Raw genomic sequence first — 17,968 nt, forward strand, 5'->3', positions numbered from 1 at the left:
CAGAGAAGAATTTCCCCACTGAGATTAATAAAGGATTCATTATTGTTATTATTAAAGTCAACCCTGAGCACGTCTCTCTACGTTTCAGCTCACAATTTAATTTAACATTCAATTTATAATATTTTTAAACTTTCTTTTATTAATTTTTTTACGACCCACTTAGAGTAGATTCACAGCAGCGTATATGAAATGTAAAAACAACCAAATGTGGTAGAGACAGAAATCCTCTCGGCTCAATAAAGAGCAGTCTATTGTTCAACAACAACAACAAAAGAAAACATTGAATATTTCTCCCCCGTTACGTTTGAAGTCCACTTGGTTCTGCCGTTAAATGACCAGAACCGGAGCGTGTAATCCAGTGTACTATTTGTATTCTCATATCACCAATGGTATTTATGTTTGTCCATCTTAAAATCAAAACAAGAACAAATCACAGTAAAATGAAAGATTTTAAGATGTAATAATGTCCTACCTTTTCCCCTTTTAGTTTATTGTGCAGTGTGATTACAGCATGTGCTTGACCTTTGACCTGCAGACCAACGCGAAGACACAACTTCATACCACACACTCATATCCTCCGTGTTCTTGTCTACGTATCCATTCAGGAGCGTGAGCTTGCGTCTCGGGTTCGAGGTGTTTGTGTGTGTTTTTGTGTGTTTTTTTGGAAAGTAGTAAACAAATGAAGGAAAGCGTCCTCTGCGGGAGAAGACGGGGAGTGAGTCATTGAGGATGACAGCAAGTTGAGGATGATCTGTTTACAGCTCCACAAACAAAAAGTGTCCATCATACGTCTGGAAAAACGTTGGTGCAGCGAATTTCTTTGTCAAACGAGGCTGTTTTTGACCCGACATATTTGTCCCGATGTCTTAATGTCTCCTCGGTGAAGACAAGTTGCTGTTGTGGGATGCGAAATAATGACAACTGAGATGGATGATGGACAAAGAACGAGGCTTGAGCTTTAAGTTTGGTCCTTTTTTAAGGTTTCGGGTAGACGATGATTACATCTTAGTTGCGTAGTGGGCTGTTCCTTTGACATTACTCATTTGCTATAAGAATGTACGGAGTTAGTCATGTTTTTGTAATATCCAGCACAATTAGTGAGCACAAAGACGAGGGGAGCGGCTTTGAGAAGGATGCTCTCCGTTCCCATTAGGAAAGCCTGGGAACGACTGATGGAGCCCCCAGCTCATTATTCTCCCAGCCTCTCTCTGTTCTTTAGAGGCTGAGACGGGAGTGTGAGTGTGCTCTTTGTCAGTGGTTAGTATATATCTGCATATGTATCGGCATCTGTGTTCGTGTGTGTTTTGTGCAGATGTATGGCATCCCCCCCCCCCCCCCCCCCCCCCCCCCGGTCCACGGCGACGTGTCATCCCGTCACGCGTGAATGCGCGTTGACGGCGCCATGTGTGGGCCGCCGCCGGTCCCTCCTCGCGAGGCCCAGGATGCCTTTTCTTCCCACAGCGCCTCAGCGTCCGGTGGGTAGGAACAACATCCGTGGGAAGGAGAGCCACAGAAGAGGAGGAGAAACCCAGGAAGGGGAGAAGCAGAAGCCAGGAACATCCATGGTTAATTAGCTGCTGCTATGGGAACCAGGACGTGGAGGCAGGAAGACGGCCAATGGAGAGGGGAATAAACGAGTGGACTCAAAGCAGAAGTCGTCCCTGTTTGTGTGAGAACAAACACATAATGCTATAATCAAAAGCACCGGATCAGATAAAAAATGAGATGTTGACTCTTCCCACCTGTCCCGTCAGCCAGCCCTGTAAGTCAACCTGTTCCTCATAAATCTGCCTTCTGTGGAGGAACATACTGTCGTTCATCTTCGGTTGATTGGAACCAACGTGGCTCACGGAGGGGGGTTCGTGTCCCAAACTGAAGTTCAGTTTTAAGGTGAGAGGGCAGAGTGGGGGGGGGCGGGGGGGGGGGCATCACGTTGCCCTTTCTCACCATTTGTCAGTTGGAGGGAGTGTCCGACGGGCTGTGTTAACAAACCTTGCTTATAATAATATATATAAGAAGATGTCTGGCTCCTGCTTTGTTAAGAGTTTTAGTTTTTGTGCTTTTCAGTATAAATATGATGATTTTTATTTTTTTCTTACGGAACCTTCCGTGGCATTTGGGCCTCCATTGGAGCAAGCTGAGAGCTTCATTTGAGCCACTTGTGTCCGGGAACAACGCGAAGAGGCCCCGGACACAAAGACCTCAAAGCCTCTGTTCACTAAACCTTTAATGATTGCAGGAGCTGTTTGCTCCGCGCAGAGGAGGGCGAGGGCGGACCGTGGGTCACTTTGAGGTTTACCAGCCTGTTGACTCATTAAAGAGAGAGGCGGACACAGCTGGGCCGTGCACGTCCGAGCTGGACAAGCCATCTTTATTGTTGAGAGGGTTGAAGAATCCATCGTGGAAGCAATCCCGGGTTTACCGGCTTCCATTGCCGAGCTTATCGAGAACACGTTTCCCTTTGCAACTGTACGATTTTACAATTTAGCCGTCAAAAGTCTTTTAAACTAGACGCACGTGGGGGCATTTGTGGACAGATTGTCAGTTCTCTCTTGAGGTCACTGGGGGCTCTGATAAGAGTGACAGTGGCAGAGGAGAGAGTGCAGCTATGCCTAAAGGAGAAGGGCCGAGAGTGAAGAGGTCGGGTTGAGGGAGCGTGTGGGCGACCTCCCATCCCCCCGGTTACTGAGGGGGGGTCATCCAGAAGTGGCATTTTCCCATGATTCTTTCCCTCTCCACACTAAAAACATTCATTTCACGTCTATATTGCTCCTTCACTTGGAAGTTTGAGCTGAACTGTGCAGAAGGATCTCTGTTGAGTTTGGTTTCACACGTTTTAAATGTGAAATCGAGGCTTTTGTGGAAAAGGAAAAGCACGTGACGAAATCAAGTTTTAAAATTGTTTTGCCTTTACTCTCTATTCAGACCAGTCCTCTTTTCTTCATCCCTCCTCCTTTCCTAGCGTCCCCGTTGTGTGCTCCCTCCCTCCTATCTTTACTCTTCTTCTCACCCTCCACGCCGGTATGTGAGGTATTGAGCAGCAGCAGCATGCCTGTGTTTTAATGTGGGAACTACCTGCAGCGTAGGTACAGAGTGTTCACGATGATGTCATAGCGCTGTGACCGAAACTCCATCAGAGGTATGAGAGCAACGACGTGTTTCAGGTCACAGCAGGTCAGCCTGCAGACGGGTGATCTACACGTTGTGGTGAAATGGGTCAAGACCTCCGTCTGTGGAGGCTGTGTGTAACATCTGTGTGCACAAAGTGTCCTTTTGCACATCATAGTGAACGTTACATTATTCATTACGTGTATATTCTTTGCCAACTTGTTCCGTATATCTGTAATTATCATCGAGGTCATTGTAGCCGTGCTTTGTTTCAGGGCGCGGATGAAGCCTTTGCACATAGCTGCATATCTCTGAAGTAAAATAAAGTTCAACCACTCTGACTCACAGTCAGTCCGATCTTATTCAGTCCTCTGGCACATGGAACGGTTGGTTAGTCATGTGATGTGGTGTGAGAGTACCGCCCTGTGTAGAGTTTATGAAATGTTTAGAACTGCATGCAAGTCCTTATTTCACATGAACACACAGTCCCACTACTCATGTAGCCCGTCTAGTCACGTGCACTCACAGTTTTACAGGTATTCTCTGTTATTTTCCTCTCCTACTGTCTTGTTTCCTGTCTTTCAATATCGTACACTACATATTTTTTTTTTATCCCCCCCGTCCTGCAAACTGTGATCTTGCCTTCGTGCTTTGGTTCCAAACTCTTGTGGCGCTATTCCTGCACTTTGGTTTGTATTCCTTCTCTCTGATGATGACGACGCCTCCTTTTTTAGGCGCTTTTGGGTTTTTGCCAGACGACCATTTGAGTAATTTGACGCCGACCCTGCCCGGTTAAATATAGGAGGTTATATAAAAACAAATAACAAGCCTCTGACACGCAGCGCTGATGAGATTGAAAAGATGGATGTGGAGGCCTTGACGCGGAGGAGAGGTCAAATGGAAGTGGGTTCAATAAAAAGAAATGGCGTCTTGTTTCTATTGTCGGCTGCTTTAGAACTGTTCCCTTTCTCCTTTCATCTCGTGACCGTCCGACCGCCTTTTGGCTGAAGCCCATCTGAGCGTAATTCAATGCAACACGAGCGCCACTTAGCTTGATCCTCCAGAGGAATACGCATCTGCTGTGTTAACAAATTGCTCAGCGCCGCCTCGTCATGCAGCGGTGGAAGGGCTCGGGCCGAGGCCGCTGGTGTTTGTGTTCATCGCTGCAGCTCCCTTTTTAGTCAAATGCATCGTTTTTAGTTCTCCTTCTGACCGCAACCCCTTCTATTCACAGTGTGAAGCGCATACAATAGAAATGTTTGAGGTATGACTGCGATAGTAAACTGAGGATTCGTGTGGGTGGTCACAAGATCTTAAACTTTCTCTTTTCTGTCACATAACTCTCCCAGATGTAGCACGATGAAGCCCGAAAGCATTCTTATGAGGACGCTCTCGCACACGTATGAGGAACCACATCTCTGTTGTGATTTACTGCACGAATGTGATGGCGATCTTATCTCTTACTCCTCGCCGTCTCGTGCAGTTTATCTCTTTCTCTGCTTCCCCCTTTTCCGCTGTCTCTGTTACAGTAAATCTGTTCTGTGAGGCTTTTTATTGGTTTTCACTGCAGAAATCCCTCCTTAGGTCATTAAAGCAGATGATTTAGTGTGGGTGTGTTGGACCCACTGACAGTAAAACACAGGCTTTCTTGCTCCGGCAATCCGCCCGGGACAAAGAGGAAAGGTGAGGCCGAGGTCTCGGGCCTCGGGCTGGCTGAGGGTACGATGCTGTTGGACCTACAGCATGAGACATTTATATTTGAATACAATTGATATCATGCAAAACTTGATTTTTCTGTCTTTTTAAAGGATCACAATCCAAAGAGAGAGAGAGAGAGAGAGAGACATCTTTAGATGGACACATATATATGTGTGTGTGTGTGTGTGTGTGTGTGTGTGTGTGTGTGTGTGAGAGACAGATCAAGTGGCTCCAGAGACCAACAGGCTGGACGACCGACTGATAAACTCTGTTAACTGTCTCCGATGAAGCAGAACTGGAAGACGCCGCGGAGCCACAACATGCGTGAATGACGATCGATGAACGGCGCTCTGTCGAACGCCTCGAGAATGTTTTTGTAGCTCGAAGTCGAGCAGAGATGGGGGAAAAAAAAAAAAGTTGTTTTAGGGTTTATATTTCTCTCTTTATTTTTCTCGACCCCTCTCACTCATTTGCACACGCATACTCGGGCTTGAAGGAAAAACAAATATTAAACAGTAATGTTTTGTGTCCGTAAATCACTGTTTTTTTTGTTGTTTTTTTATGGTTCTAGCATTTCCAATAATTCTGTCTTGGCTGCCCGTGAAGGAAATACTCACACGCACGAGGGCAAATATGGTCTGAAACTGGTTTGGATCGTCCGATGTGAACTTTGGCTCGAGATTTGAGCGACATTTACCCACAATATTCATAAACAAACGAAGAGATTGAAGAGTGACATCACAGCGTTGTGGCGCGCTCCAAACCACCAGGACTTGTACGGGGCACTAGGTCATGTATCGAGCCTGGTGCTCGTGGGTTGTGTTTTTAAAAGTTAATTGAGTTAATTGAGTGTGTGCGTTGCAGATCGACAACAGTTTTTCCACAGTAGGAAAAAATAGAGACTGACATCGGCTCCACATTGTTCCCTGTAACCAGTTGAAGTCGTGTGGAGTGACTGAGCCAGTGGAGCCAAGTCAACGCTGAACTTATGCAGAATAATTACCGTGCAATGCATTATTTCTGCCACCGATTTGATTCATTCATCATTGGTTTGATCTTTTGTTCGGATTCATAATCAGGATTTCCCACCTTGCCCTCCTGTTTTTTTGCCAATTTAGTATTTGCTGTCATTTGAGATGAAACACCTGAAGGGACACACACGTGTTCATGGGAAGGGAGAACTTACACATGATGTTCTCCTCCGTTTTGACGTGCAAACTTAGCAGGTTTGTACTTAAAGACAACTAGAGTTGCCAAAAACCTTTTCAGGCAATTTGTAAGCTGTCAAACTAGAGAAGCCTTTAGGGATTTTTTTGTTCACATTTATTTCTGCGTCATTGGCAAAGAATTTGCGTATCGAAGGACATGAAGTAATCCATCAACTGCTAGAGGAGAACAGGTTGCTCTCTTCTCACTTCCTCTGCCTGCGTTCGGCATCTCAAAAGCAAGCGTGACGGGAGCCGGACTTTTCCTCCGCCGGCCTACCGGCAGAGAGGGTCGTTGCGGTCGCGACCTTCACCTCTTCTCTTTCTTCTCTCCGCTGATCGGTTCCCAGGCCCACGCCGACGGGTCATTTAATGGTCATCTAGTCGGGGGCCCTGATGCTGAACCCCGGGGGTTAACGTGGAGGCGACCACCAGCCTCGTGCATTACGGATGTAAACAACAACTTCAACACATGCCAACATGCAGTACACGACCTCAAAGCTGTCCTTTTATTGTGTTTGGAAGAAGTATTCTCTTCCTCCCATTCAGTCCGTATACCGTGACAGCCTCATGCCCACCCACATCCTACAACACCCTCACCCCCACCCATGTCTGCCTTTTGGCCCCCCCCCCAGTCCACAGAGCAGCGCTGTGGTCTCTTGCCACTTTATGACCAGTAACCTGACGACTTTATAGCTCAGCCAGTCTGGACCAGTTTAGCATGCAGAGTGTTTGCGAGTGTGCGAGTAGACATGAGTGTGTCCAGATTAGCTTCTAATGTCTCTTAATTACCTGTGATAAGTAGAACAGTGTGTGTGTTAAATGGGACTCATCGGTTTCACCAGTTAAAGCCCTGGTTTCTATCTCTTGTAATAAAATGTAAAAATGATTTTCAACATGATCCAAAGCGTAATGTGGCCAGACAGCACTGTGTGTTGAGTCTCTATTATACTGTGAGGGGTCTTGATAACTGTCATGTTGTGGGCTTACAGAGAGACGTCCAGTGCCAATTGGGTCTGCTTGTGTCGGCGTGAGGATGAAGCTCAGCTGACAAGCAGGACGGGTAAATGAAGTGTTGCTCTGTTTCTTGTTTCAGGAGGAAAATAAGTGCTGAAGCTGTTGCATTTGTTCCATTTGGCAACTTTGCATGTGGTCGTGTGTGTGTGGGGGGGGTCAGAGGGGGTCACTGCAGACCTGTTGACACGGGACTCAGTGAGTTTAATTAAATCTTGAGCATGCATGTGTGCCACTCCATGTACTTGGGTGTGTGTGTGTGGGGGGGGGTGCTTGCTGGTTGTCAGGGGCCAGAAGACGGGGCCCGGTGAAGCGAGGAGAGAGGAGGGGAGAGCAGCCGCTTGGCAGCCTATCTGAGAGCCTCGTCACTGGTGCTCAGAGGGGCCACAGCTGGCCCCTCCACCTACAATCCTGGCTTTTCTTCCCTTCTCAGGAACGCAGCGCGTCAACTCTAATTCCCTTCTAATGAACTGGCTACTGAAGGCATCTAGGCAGGCAGACCCGGCATATTTATTAAATGCACACACACACACACACACACACACACACACACACACACACACACACTGGCAACGAAACACACACAGGCTCAAACACGGTGGAGAAAGAATGTTGCACTTAAGTGCATCTCTGCATTGTGCAGCTGGACTTAAATTCCGTCTGAGGATCCTTGAACTCATCGTGACTTAGAAGCTGCATTCAGTGCCTCAACAACCAGAGCTGTGTTTGACCCTTCAAGACCATGTGAGAACCCACAGTAGCCCCACTGTGTGCCTCCTATCTGTTATCCACAGAGGATCGGTTATTCTGAAAAGATGATTAATAACACCTGTGTGGGAAGGTAATACTCGAAGACCATCTGGATGGGAAGATATTCAATTTAAATGTGTTTTTTTACACTAGAAAAGTGATTTATTTTTGTTTGTGTCGTACAAAACAAATAAGGACACATCTATTCTGGCTCCCTTTTTATCATGCAGTGGACGTAACATTTATTTATTTAAATGAGTAGAATATAAATACCTTTTTAAAACAGTGGAAGGACTTCTTGAAGCCCCTTCGGGGTTTTTAATAGACCGACTCTTGGCTCCGTTACTGGAGACTCATAAGAACCAAGACGTTACGTTCGCTTTCTGCAAGTCCAGAAATAAACAGCAATAACTGGCACAACTGGTGTTCAATGAATGAATTTGAATTTATGGAGCCGCGGCATTCAATCACGGCGAGTCGAAAGCCTCGTTGACGTTGCCCCCGCCGTGACCCTGTGGATCGGCGTTTGTGGTGCGGTGTCTCTGGAGCTCCGATGCTGCTAATGGAAACACGTGTACACAAGTGCGGAGGGTTTGATTGATTTGAGTTTACAAAGGTGGCAACGTTAATCTCCTGTGACGTATTGTTTATTTGCTTTTTGGCACACTTTGGTCCTTTTTTGGTGGATTGTTATGAAAAAGACAAATCATCGCCAAACCATTTTGTACTTTTGACATAATCCTCTGAAATTCCCTCGTATGGGGGAAAAAAAAACATATTTGCAGAGTATTAGGAACCAACCCAGGACTTACCATCCCGGTGTTACAGGTCTAGTGTTGTTCCGCTATGAATCCCATTTAATCACCAGTGGATTATTCCGCACCAGTCCCTCCTTTGTGGGGGGGGGGGGTGTGTGAGCACCCACTGGGTCTGCAGCCTAAGTGTGCATAAAACCTTTAGCAGGCGTCTTAACTCCCTTACACGGGAGTAATAACACTGCAACAGAAAGAGTGTGTTCTGTCACGTCAAAACAATGAAGACAGGAAGAGGGCTATCATAAGAAGGAGTCATATGAACCGCCATCATCAGACCGGGAGCGTGAAAATAATTAAAAGGCATGCGCTTTCATACTTTTTGAAATGGTAGACGCATCCGTTACGTTGCAGCCGACTGTTCATCACACTGCATATTGTTACTGATTGATTTCATACTACAACAGATCCGTTATTAATCTGCTGCCTATCGTGTGTGTGTGTGTGTGTGTGTGTGTGTGTGTTAGTTTACTGACAGAAAAGAGCAGGTTCAAACGGTCCGCCTCGCGCTCTTATCCCGGTCATTCATTTTAATTTGTTGAAGCCTCGGTGTGTCTCCACGGTCACGGTGTCATTCTGTCAGTGAGTCCAGAATGAGTTATCTCCATTGGACGGATCGTCTTTTTGTAATTAAAGGTTCCCGGAGGATAAATCCTGATTGATGATGATTTGCCTCCAGGTTGATTTTTTTTTTCTTCTTTAGTAAAACGTCTCGACACACGTTGGATTGATCGTCATGAAAGCATGTTGAGAGGTTAGCACGTTGAGAGGTTAGCACGTTGAGAGGTTAGCACGTTGAGAGGTTAGCATGTTGAGAGGTTAGCACGTTGAGAGGTTAGCACGTTGAGAGGTTAGCACGTTGAGAGGTTAGCACGTTGAGAGGTTAACACGTTGAGAGGTTAGCACGTTGAGAGGTTAGCACGTTGAGAGGTTAGCACGTTGAGAGGTTAGCACGTTGAGAGGTTAGCACGTTGAGAGGTTAGCATGTTGACGGTAGTACAGGCTCACAGGGCAGATCACAGGGCTGCAGACTCCAGTTCTGTTTTATTATCATATGAAGACACATAGTCAAGTCAAGGTAGATATATTTAATATGTGTCTGTAAAACATTCAACTCGGTGATGAATATTTGAGACCATCTTCCAATGGATCACACCGAGCGTAGAGTGGCGTGATCCACCTGTGGCGCCCTGTTAGGACCCCTTTCTTCATTTAGAACCTGACGACACACCTGTAACGTTTCGTGAGCTCTCGCAGTGACAGAATCTGTCCACGGACAGAAATAAAAGCACCTGGCAAAGGACTCGAACCCTTCCGTGGTGGTTCCCAACACGGTGATGGTTTCCAGGACTACATTTTTTCCACCATGACTCACACAGGTGAGATCAATACCAGCGTTGCTGTTGCGGCTGGTGATAAATTGCTTCAGTGTGATTGCCAGCGGTCACCTCTGATATCAAATCTCCAGCAGAATAATATCTTAAACCAAAATATTACATTTAATTAGAAAAATACCTGAGCTTTCATTGAATGTGAAATATGTGCACTCCCACACTTTAACATCGGTGTCTCGAGGCTCCTCGACGACACGTCCCCGTAACCCCGTGTGATTGTACAAACATTATTTCACGACCAAGGCGGCTCTAGTTTCAGTCTCCAACACCAAGTCACTGCCGGCCAGCCGGACACGCTGCAGCCTTTGGAGGCAGGAGGGCTGATGAAGTGGACCGCTTGAGTTCACCGTGCAGCAGAACCCCTTCACCTCCCAGATGCCGCTCCACCACTCGCTCACTCCCACTGGCTGGGATGACGTAACCAGGGGACTGATTAAAAGAAGAAGAAGAAGGGAGGAGTAGATGATGTAGAGGAAAAGGAGGAAACGCCAACAATGTGACCGGTGAATAAAGCCCATGTCACGCCACCTAATGCAGGCTAATTGTGACCATGATATGGTCACGTGGACTGGTTTCCAATACTGGGGAGAGTTTCCACTGAGATTCAAACTGAGGTGAGGAGGAGCCAGAATGTGTGTGTGATCTGAACAAATGTTCAGTTTCTTTTTGACTGGAATCTAGTCCGATCTGGATTTTGATGAGACGGCTTTGGAACATTCTCTGAAATAAATACTTACAAAAAGAGGGATCTGGAACATGCAATAGCTGGCGTCCATACAGAATGGACAGAAATACGTACAACGGGGAGAAAGAAAAGATAACAGTTACCTACGAAAGTGATTTTTGTTGTTCTTTCCATAGCTTGTAATTTCTCTATCTCAGCAGAGCAACACGGCGAACCCTCGGAAACCCCTCCGAGGAGGAGACAACTAGCTGCTTTGTTTTAGTTTCATGTTGCCTAAAGACTTCCCTTTCTCTCTTTTTTCTTTATTTTCTGCCCACCTGTCGACTGGAGCTTATTGCGCTCTCTAATGTGTGTTTTTAGCATGCGAGCTGTAGGCCGTGATCTCATCGCACAGAGAAAGGTCCCTTTGACTGATACTGATCTGCTCTTTGCTGCTCAACCTTCTACCTCTGCAGGCTGCTTTCATTAGCTCCACCTACACACTGTATATAATACACCCTGTGTGTGTCGGATGCTATCTGAGTCTATATGTGCTCACACAAGCGTCCAGAGTGTGTCGATGTGTGCGCATTCTTCTTACTTTGACATATTTTGTGACGCCAGTAAGCACATAAAAGTACGTGCACACGCACGGCATTCTTTCCATAATGCAGTATTTATTCCTGCACTCGACTGGGTTTCTGGAAGGATTTTGCGTGTACATCCATAATGGGATGCGGGTGTCTGCGATGACATTTTTGCTCGGTTGAACTCTCTCCACCCTGAGGTTTTCCCCTCCACCTCAACCACAGCTGCAGATGCCCAATCACCTCAAACAAGCACACGCACCATTTCTGCATTCGTCTGTCATTCGCGTGTCCATTCGTCTGGCCCTCCGTTAGTCAGTTATTCCACTGATTTGTCCTATCGCTTCCATTATCAAACCGCGGCTCTCATAATCATAATATCCCTGCGCTGACTCAGGCCCCTGTCACACACATGCACACAGATGCACGTTGGGGTAATATGCCCGTCGTATCGGCTGGTGCTGAAGGATGCTGTCACGGGCAGAAGGTCATTTTTGTGATGTGCGTTTGGGTTTTTTTCGTTGTCGGAGAGCGGTGTGAGGCGATGGCAGACGAGGTGGGAGCCCCCCCCCCCCCCAGCACCCCCCCCCCCCCCCCCGCTCTCTGTTTAGTGTAAACTCTGATAGGAGTCGAGTGCCGGTGACGGACTGAAGCCAAGGGGGGGTTCTGAGGCATCGGGGGGCTCATCGCAGCCTGTTGGAAGAGCTGGAGAGGTGTTGAGAAGTTAGTGGGTGCAGATAGCTCTGAGAGTGTGAGGCTTGGCTGTCTTTGGAGGAGGAAGGAGGAAGGAGGAAGGAGGAAGGAGGAGGAAGAGGAAGAAGAAGAAGAAGAGGAGGAAGAAGAAGAAGAGGAGGAAGAAGAAGAGTCCTTTTTAGCTGTTTATGTCACTCGACTGTGTTCTATAATCTTTGCCTCAGCATTATCGAACACCATACTGTATCGTGTGTGTGTGTGTGTGTGTGTGTGTGTGTGTGGTTAAACGTGTCCTAGTCACACACCAACACGGAAATGTCTGGATTAGTGTGTCAGGCTGGACTCCACTACGAGCATGAATGAGGCCTGTAATAGATTTTTCTTTTCATTCATAATCAGCCCGTATGATCGTGATCTTCACAAAGAGCCTGCTCGCTCCCACACTTAACCCCACTGTCGCTGCACTGCTCTCGTTAATGCGTGCGCACATACATCCTGAAGCACACGCGTGTGTGTGTGTGTGTGTGTGTGTGTGTGTGTTTGTGTTTGTGTGCATCCGTGGCCGTAAATATGCACATGCATGCGTGCATGTGTTTTTTGCTGTGTGGGAAAATGGTCCGTGGGTGAGGCGGAGCATGAAAGCGATAGTAAACAGAGCCCATTGTCAGCGATAAAGCTCCACTCCTGTTATGTGGCTGTTTGACTTGTTGTACGTTTACTGTGAGAAAAGCAGAGATAAGGCCACAGAGAACGTGAGGCAGCAAGAGAAGGGAGCAAGGTGCTGGTGTAGGAAAGGGGGCAAGTTTAGGGAGGAAGTGGAAGACAGGCAGCGGAGAGGGGTGTGGGCATGGAGGTGTTTAGGGACTCCCTGTGGACTGACTTCTTAGGCCCGGGATAGAGAGAGAGGGGGATTAGAGAGCCGAGGGGGTGCAGGTCTGGGACTGGCCCGTGTCGTTGAAGGTAGAGGAGGGTCTGCGTAAATACCTCAGACTTATCAGTCTATATCGATATCTAAATCTGGGATCAATAACATCCTGGACTATTTCCACTTGGCAGACTCGTGGCCTCCCCAATCATCACCGGCATTCAGTCGTATCTCCGCTTCTGAGAAGACCGCCGAGAGCAAAACGACTTCCCGAAATGTAACGCGAGGCCCAAATTAAAAACACGATACCAACTAAAAAACTCGTTTTTTATGTGTCGTTTTGTCGGCGTTGTGGTTTTAGTATTTGTATCTCTTCAATGATCAGTTCTATATATTTTTTTACCTATTTTGTGTGTTCAACATGTTATTGTTGTACATTATGAATTATTTAATTTCATCGGAGTAACATTTGACTACTTTTAACATCAATCCCTGTTCATTTGTGCATTTGATTTATTCAACAAAATTGCTATATATATATATATATATATATATATATATATATATATATATATATATATATATATATATATATATATATATATATATATAAAGTTTGATTGATTGATGATGGTTTTATTCACGGTTTAATTTTGTTGAAAATTAAGTTAGTTAGTAAGTCATGAGTTGCAACTCTTGTCCAAATTGCCTCGAGTTTCCATCTTGAAACATGTTCCTCGTGGGGTTTTATGCTATATTGGTCTTTGATGATAATCTTTTTACCAAAGCATTTAAATCAGTGAATTTGAGTATCAGTGAATCTGACAATGCATTTGTTTAGCTTTACATTCGAGTTAGTTACTGCAGATAAAGATCAGTGGAAAAGAAAATGCAACACAAGCTTTTACCACTGTTACCCTAAACCTGAGCACACTGCTCCACCTAGTGGCGCCTTGTGGAACCTCACATGACATATTGAGATGTGTCAGTAAGGGCACTCCAGTGGGCTGATTTCTGAGCAATATCGCCCCTCTGCTTTCAGGATGATGATCCCTCTGTTTGATGATGACACTGGTCTGCTCATCCTGGCCGGCATGGTGAGATACAGATTAATGCCCGTCTGCTATGTATTCTGGCACGGGGACTTATTTGAGGAATGGTTTTGACAGCACGGTGTGTGATGCTCACTCTCCCACAGGGAGACGCTGTGATCGATTGCTTCGAGGTGACTGCCTCTGAGCCTTTCTTCTCGCAAGGTAAAGCGTGCTCCTCGACTCGCCGGATTTATTTTCAGCTCCTCCCTCCTGGTTTTTGAGCCCTCTCTGTTTTTTTTGTCTTCTTCTTCTGTAAATGTTTTTCCCTGTAGTGAGCCACTGCCTGATGGACACCTCAACGCGCGGCGTCGCTATGGTACCCAAGGTGGCGCTGGATGTCCTGTCCTGCGAGGTGATGCGTGTCCTTCAGCTGACAGACAGCTGCATTGTGCCAATCGGCTACCAGGTCCCTCGCAAGGTGCGTACGGGGCCAAAAGTGACTGGCATGCAGATGCACAACATATGCAAGTGATGCAAGTCTTTTGTTTTTCATTGTCCTCACAGCATTCGAGCCAGGAGTTTCATGAAGACCTTTACCCAGATACGGTGGGCACGACTCCAGCCATGTCTGCTGAGGAGTGGTGGAAGGGAGGCAACAAGCAGGTGAAGGATCTCCGCTCGCTGCAGTCGTCACACTGACGGGACGCCTCCAACTGACAGCTCTGTTCGTCCTCAGGTGGAGAAAGTCAGCCTCAGGCCAGACAAACAGCACAAGCCAAAGGCTGCACCAGCAAAGAAGAAGGAGCTGGCCAGTGGGGGGAGCAAAGAGGTAGACATCGTTTCAGTGTGCCCGTCCATTAAGGCTCCATGTTTGTATCAAGTTACCAGCCACCCTGCTGCTCCACAGGATCCGGCCCGCGGCTGCTCCACCTCCAGTAGTCCTCTGAGCACGCCCAGCAGCAGCGCTGCCGCGTCCCGCTCTCCTTCCTCCACCTCCGGGCTCTCCTCAGGCTTCCTCCCCAGCCCCAGCCAGAGCACCAAGGCCATCCAGAGCCTGCTGGGTATCAACACAGCTCATTTTGGTGTCTGCCCTTTTTTATGCTCGTGATAAATCTGTTGATTTTAAGAATTATCTCTGATCCAAGGGCCGACCTCCAAGTTCCGTCACATCCAGGGTGCCGTGACGCACCGCGACACGCACATCACCAACCTGCGGGGCCTCAACCTGACGACACCGGGCGAGTCCGACGGCTTCTGTGTCAACCGACACCGCGTGGCAGTGCCCCTCGCTATCTCCGGGGGCCAGATCGCCATCTGTGAGGTACGGCAGCAGCTGGAGCGTTGGCTTTTTGATGAATACCGCTCGCTGTGTGTGATTGAGTGATGGAGTTGATTCCTTTCCTCAGCGCTCTCAGCCTGGCAGGCTGCCTGACACAGCCCTGCCTACCATCCAGAACTCTGTTAATGTGGTGGACTTGTCTTGGGACCCCTTTGATGCCCACCGGCTTGCTGTGGGTAAGTGAATACATAGACTGTGTGTTGTATCGACTGTCTGACCTGATAAGTGTGTGTGTGTGTATTGATATGTATATTCCGTGCTAGCTGGGGATGATGCAAAGATCCGGGTGTGGCAGGTACCAAAGGGGGGGCTGAAAGACACCCTGACTGAGCCTGAGGTCCTCCTGCAAGGTAGGAGCAGGCCCGCGCACCAACATTTCCTCAATTTAGTTTTCTCTATAACAGATTGTTGATTGACAAGCCTGCCGTACAACAGTAAAAGTCACGTTGATTGACAGCTGCTGTAACCCCCGCCCCCACGTAGGCCACACGGAGAAGATCTACTCCATCGCGTTCCACCCTCTGGCCAGCGGACTCCTGGCATCTTCATCCTACGACCTCACAGTCAGACTGTGGAACCTGGAGAACGGAGAACAGGTCAACCTCCTCACTGGACACGAGGACCAGGTGGGTGACCGAGAGCCACGCCTTGAAACAAGGAACGCAAGAGTAAAACATCACATATCACATAACAGTTTGGACATTTTGGATATGTTGGCTTCCACGTGCCGGAGTGGAGACGTCGACTGTCCGTCGGCGTCTCTGAGCTTCTCCTTGTTTTCAGATCTTTTGCATGGCGTGGAGCCCGGACGGCAAGCTCCTGGCCACATTGAGCAAAGATGGCAAAGTTCGCATCTACGACCCGCGCAAGTCCACTGCGCCTGTGCAGGTATGTACGGCACATCAGAGAATATGGGAAGATGCAATATATTCAAAAGTGTTTTTAAGGGGTGTATCTTTAGTCCACGTACTGTTTGGACTCGTTACAGCTCTCGTATCATATTTTAATTTAATTTAACTCTTTTAAACCACTCTTCAGAACCATGTTATCTGGTGGAAACACATTTTTTTTTTCCTTGACTACATAAATCTTTAATAACTTTCTTACTTTTCTTCTCTAGGAGGGCCCCGGTCCCGAGGGCCACAGGGGCGCTCGTGCGGTCTGGGTATGTGAGGGCAAGTACCTGTTGGTGTCAGGATTCGACAGGTACTGAACACGGAAAATACTTTGTTTTGTTAAAGCGTTATAAAGCTGGCAGAATATGTCATATCCAGTCTATGTGAGCGCGACGTCCGTGTTCAGATGACCGCGCTAACCAAACGGAACTGCGTGAGCGTTTTATTTTGACTGAAAGTGTTAAAGTGTGTGTTTAATGCATCGTACTTCAGTGTTATCGGTCAAAAGAAGAGCTCACCGTGAACTCCTTGTCATCCTTCTGCAGTCGCAGTGAGAGAAAACTTTCCCTTTACTCCGCTGACTCCGTGTCCTCTGGAGCCGTCGCCAGCACCGACATCGACACCTCTCCCTCCACACTCATCCCGTTCTACGACCCCGACACCGGGGTGGTCATCCTCTCCGCAAAAGTAGGATCAAATTAATACGGGACTGCATACGAGGTACATTTGAATATCAAAACTTTAGATGTAAGCTGTGCGTTTCATTTGTTTTTCAGGGGGAGACAAGAGTGCACATTTATGAGATTGTCCCTGAAGATCCGTACTTTATGGAGTGCAGCAGCTTCAACTCCCCCGAGCCGCTTAAGGTACTGAGCTGGACTCCCTCGTGCTTTCGTCTTCGCCGTCTGTCACCGCGCATCTGCATTCTGTACATGGACAACCAGAGTGGGACAACACTTAAAACCGTGGTTCTGATGCTGTGTGTGTTTGTTTGTGTGTTTGTTTGTGTGTTTGTGTGTTTGTTTTGCTAAACTCTGACACTTCCTGATTGCTTCCCGTTTGCAGGGCTTCGCCTTTCTGCCCAAATCGGAGTGCAATGTGCGTGATGTGGAGATCGCTGTGGGACTCATGCTCACCAAGGCAGCTATTGAGCCAGTGGCCTTCAAAGTGCCTCGGGTCAAGGTGAGTCAGCTACACCACCTAGTGGACCTAATACTGATGGTTATTTCTAATAAATAGCTATTGCTGTGACTATATAACGTATAAATAACTGTGTGTGTGTGTCTCTGCGTCTCCAGAAAGAGTTTTTCCAGGACGATGTGTACACCGACACCGCTGTCTGTTGGGAACCAGCACTGACTGCCTCTGCCTGGCTGTCCGGCTCCAACGGCCAGCACAAAAAGATCAGCCTGAAGCCCAAAGACATGACCCCAGGTGCTGACATGGACCATATGCACACATACCATGGGACTCAACATATCTCCCTACCTAGATGGAGATGCGTCAGTCTACATGTACGTATATTGGATTTGTGGGGATCAGATTTTGACTCTTATTTTTTCAGTGAGTGAGGCCCCGAAAGAGGCTCCAGTGAGGAAATATCTGCCCTCGTCGGTTTACTTGGAGGAGAAGACTGACGAACAGAAGAAAGAGGAGGTGAGGATGAGCTCCCATCTCGTGTGTCGTGACGATCCTCCACGCAGCCGTGTTTCTCTCATGTGTTTTTAACCCTGAATGCGTGTGCACCAGCTGCTCAGTGCCATGGTGGCTAAGTTGGGGAACATTGACGACCCGCTGCCACAGGATTCCTTCGAGGGGGTCGACGAGGACGAGTGGGTGAGTGGATGTGATGGGAACCGCTCTCTCGACTCTAACGACGGACATCTTGACATCTTTTAAGCTGGTCGTT

At 47.5% G+C, this 17,968-nt stretch overlaps 1 protein-coding gene across 1 annotated transcript in view; it reads left to right on the top strand.

Annotated features, from left to right (window-relative positions):
• The window catches only part of coro7 (coronin 7), a 92,424-nt gene that overhangs the window by 71,567 nt on the left and 2,889 nt on the right, over positions 1–17,968 (top strand). Inside the window, exons 10-27 of the mRNA XM_034539132.1 lie at positions 13,833–13,887; positions 13,989–14,046; positions 14,157–14,302; positions 14,389–14,487; positions 14,561–14,653; positions 14,732–14,885; positions 14,970–15,145; positions 15,231–15,339; positions 15,427–15,513; positions 15,647–15,789; positions 15,947–16,051; positions 16,284–16,369; positions 16,605–16,746; positions 16,836–16,925; positions 17,125–17,241; positions 17,358–17,493; positions 17,624–17,715; positions 17,809–17,895. Of these exons, the coding sequence (XP_034395023.1) occupies positions 13,833–13,887; positions 13,989–14,046; positions 14,157–14,302; positions 14,389–14,487; positions 14,561–14,653; positions 14,732–14,885; positions 14,970–15,145; positions 15,231–15,339; positions 15,427–15,513; positions 15,647–15,789; positions 15,947–16,051; positions 16,284–16,369; positions 16,605–16,746; positions 16,836–16,925; positions 17,125–17,241; positions 17,358–17,493; positions 17,624–17,715; positions 17,809–17,895 (1,975 nt within the window). The remainder of the gene's footprint in view (positions 1–13,832; positions 13,888–13,988; positions 14,047–14,156; positions 14,303–14,388; positions 14,488–14,560; positions 14,654–14,731; positions 14,886–14,969; positions 15,146–15,230; positions 15,340–15,426; positions 15,514–15,646; positions 15,790–15,946; positions 16,052–16,283; positions 16,370–16,604; positions 16,747–16,835; positions 16,926–17,124; positions 17,242–17,357; positions 17,494–17,623; positions 17,716–17,808; positions 17,896–17,968) is intronic.

The sequence above is a fragment of the Cyclopterus lumpus genome, chromosome 8 (assembly GCF_009769545.1).
Source record: "Cyclopterus lumpus isolate fCycLum1 chromosome 8, fCycLum1.pri, whole genome shotgun sequence".
Taxonomy (NCBI): Eukaryota; Metazoa; Chordata; class Actinopteri; order Perciformes; family Cyclopteridae; genus Cyclopterus; species Cyclopterus lumpus.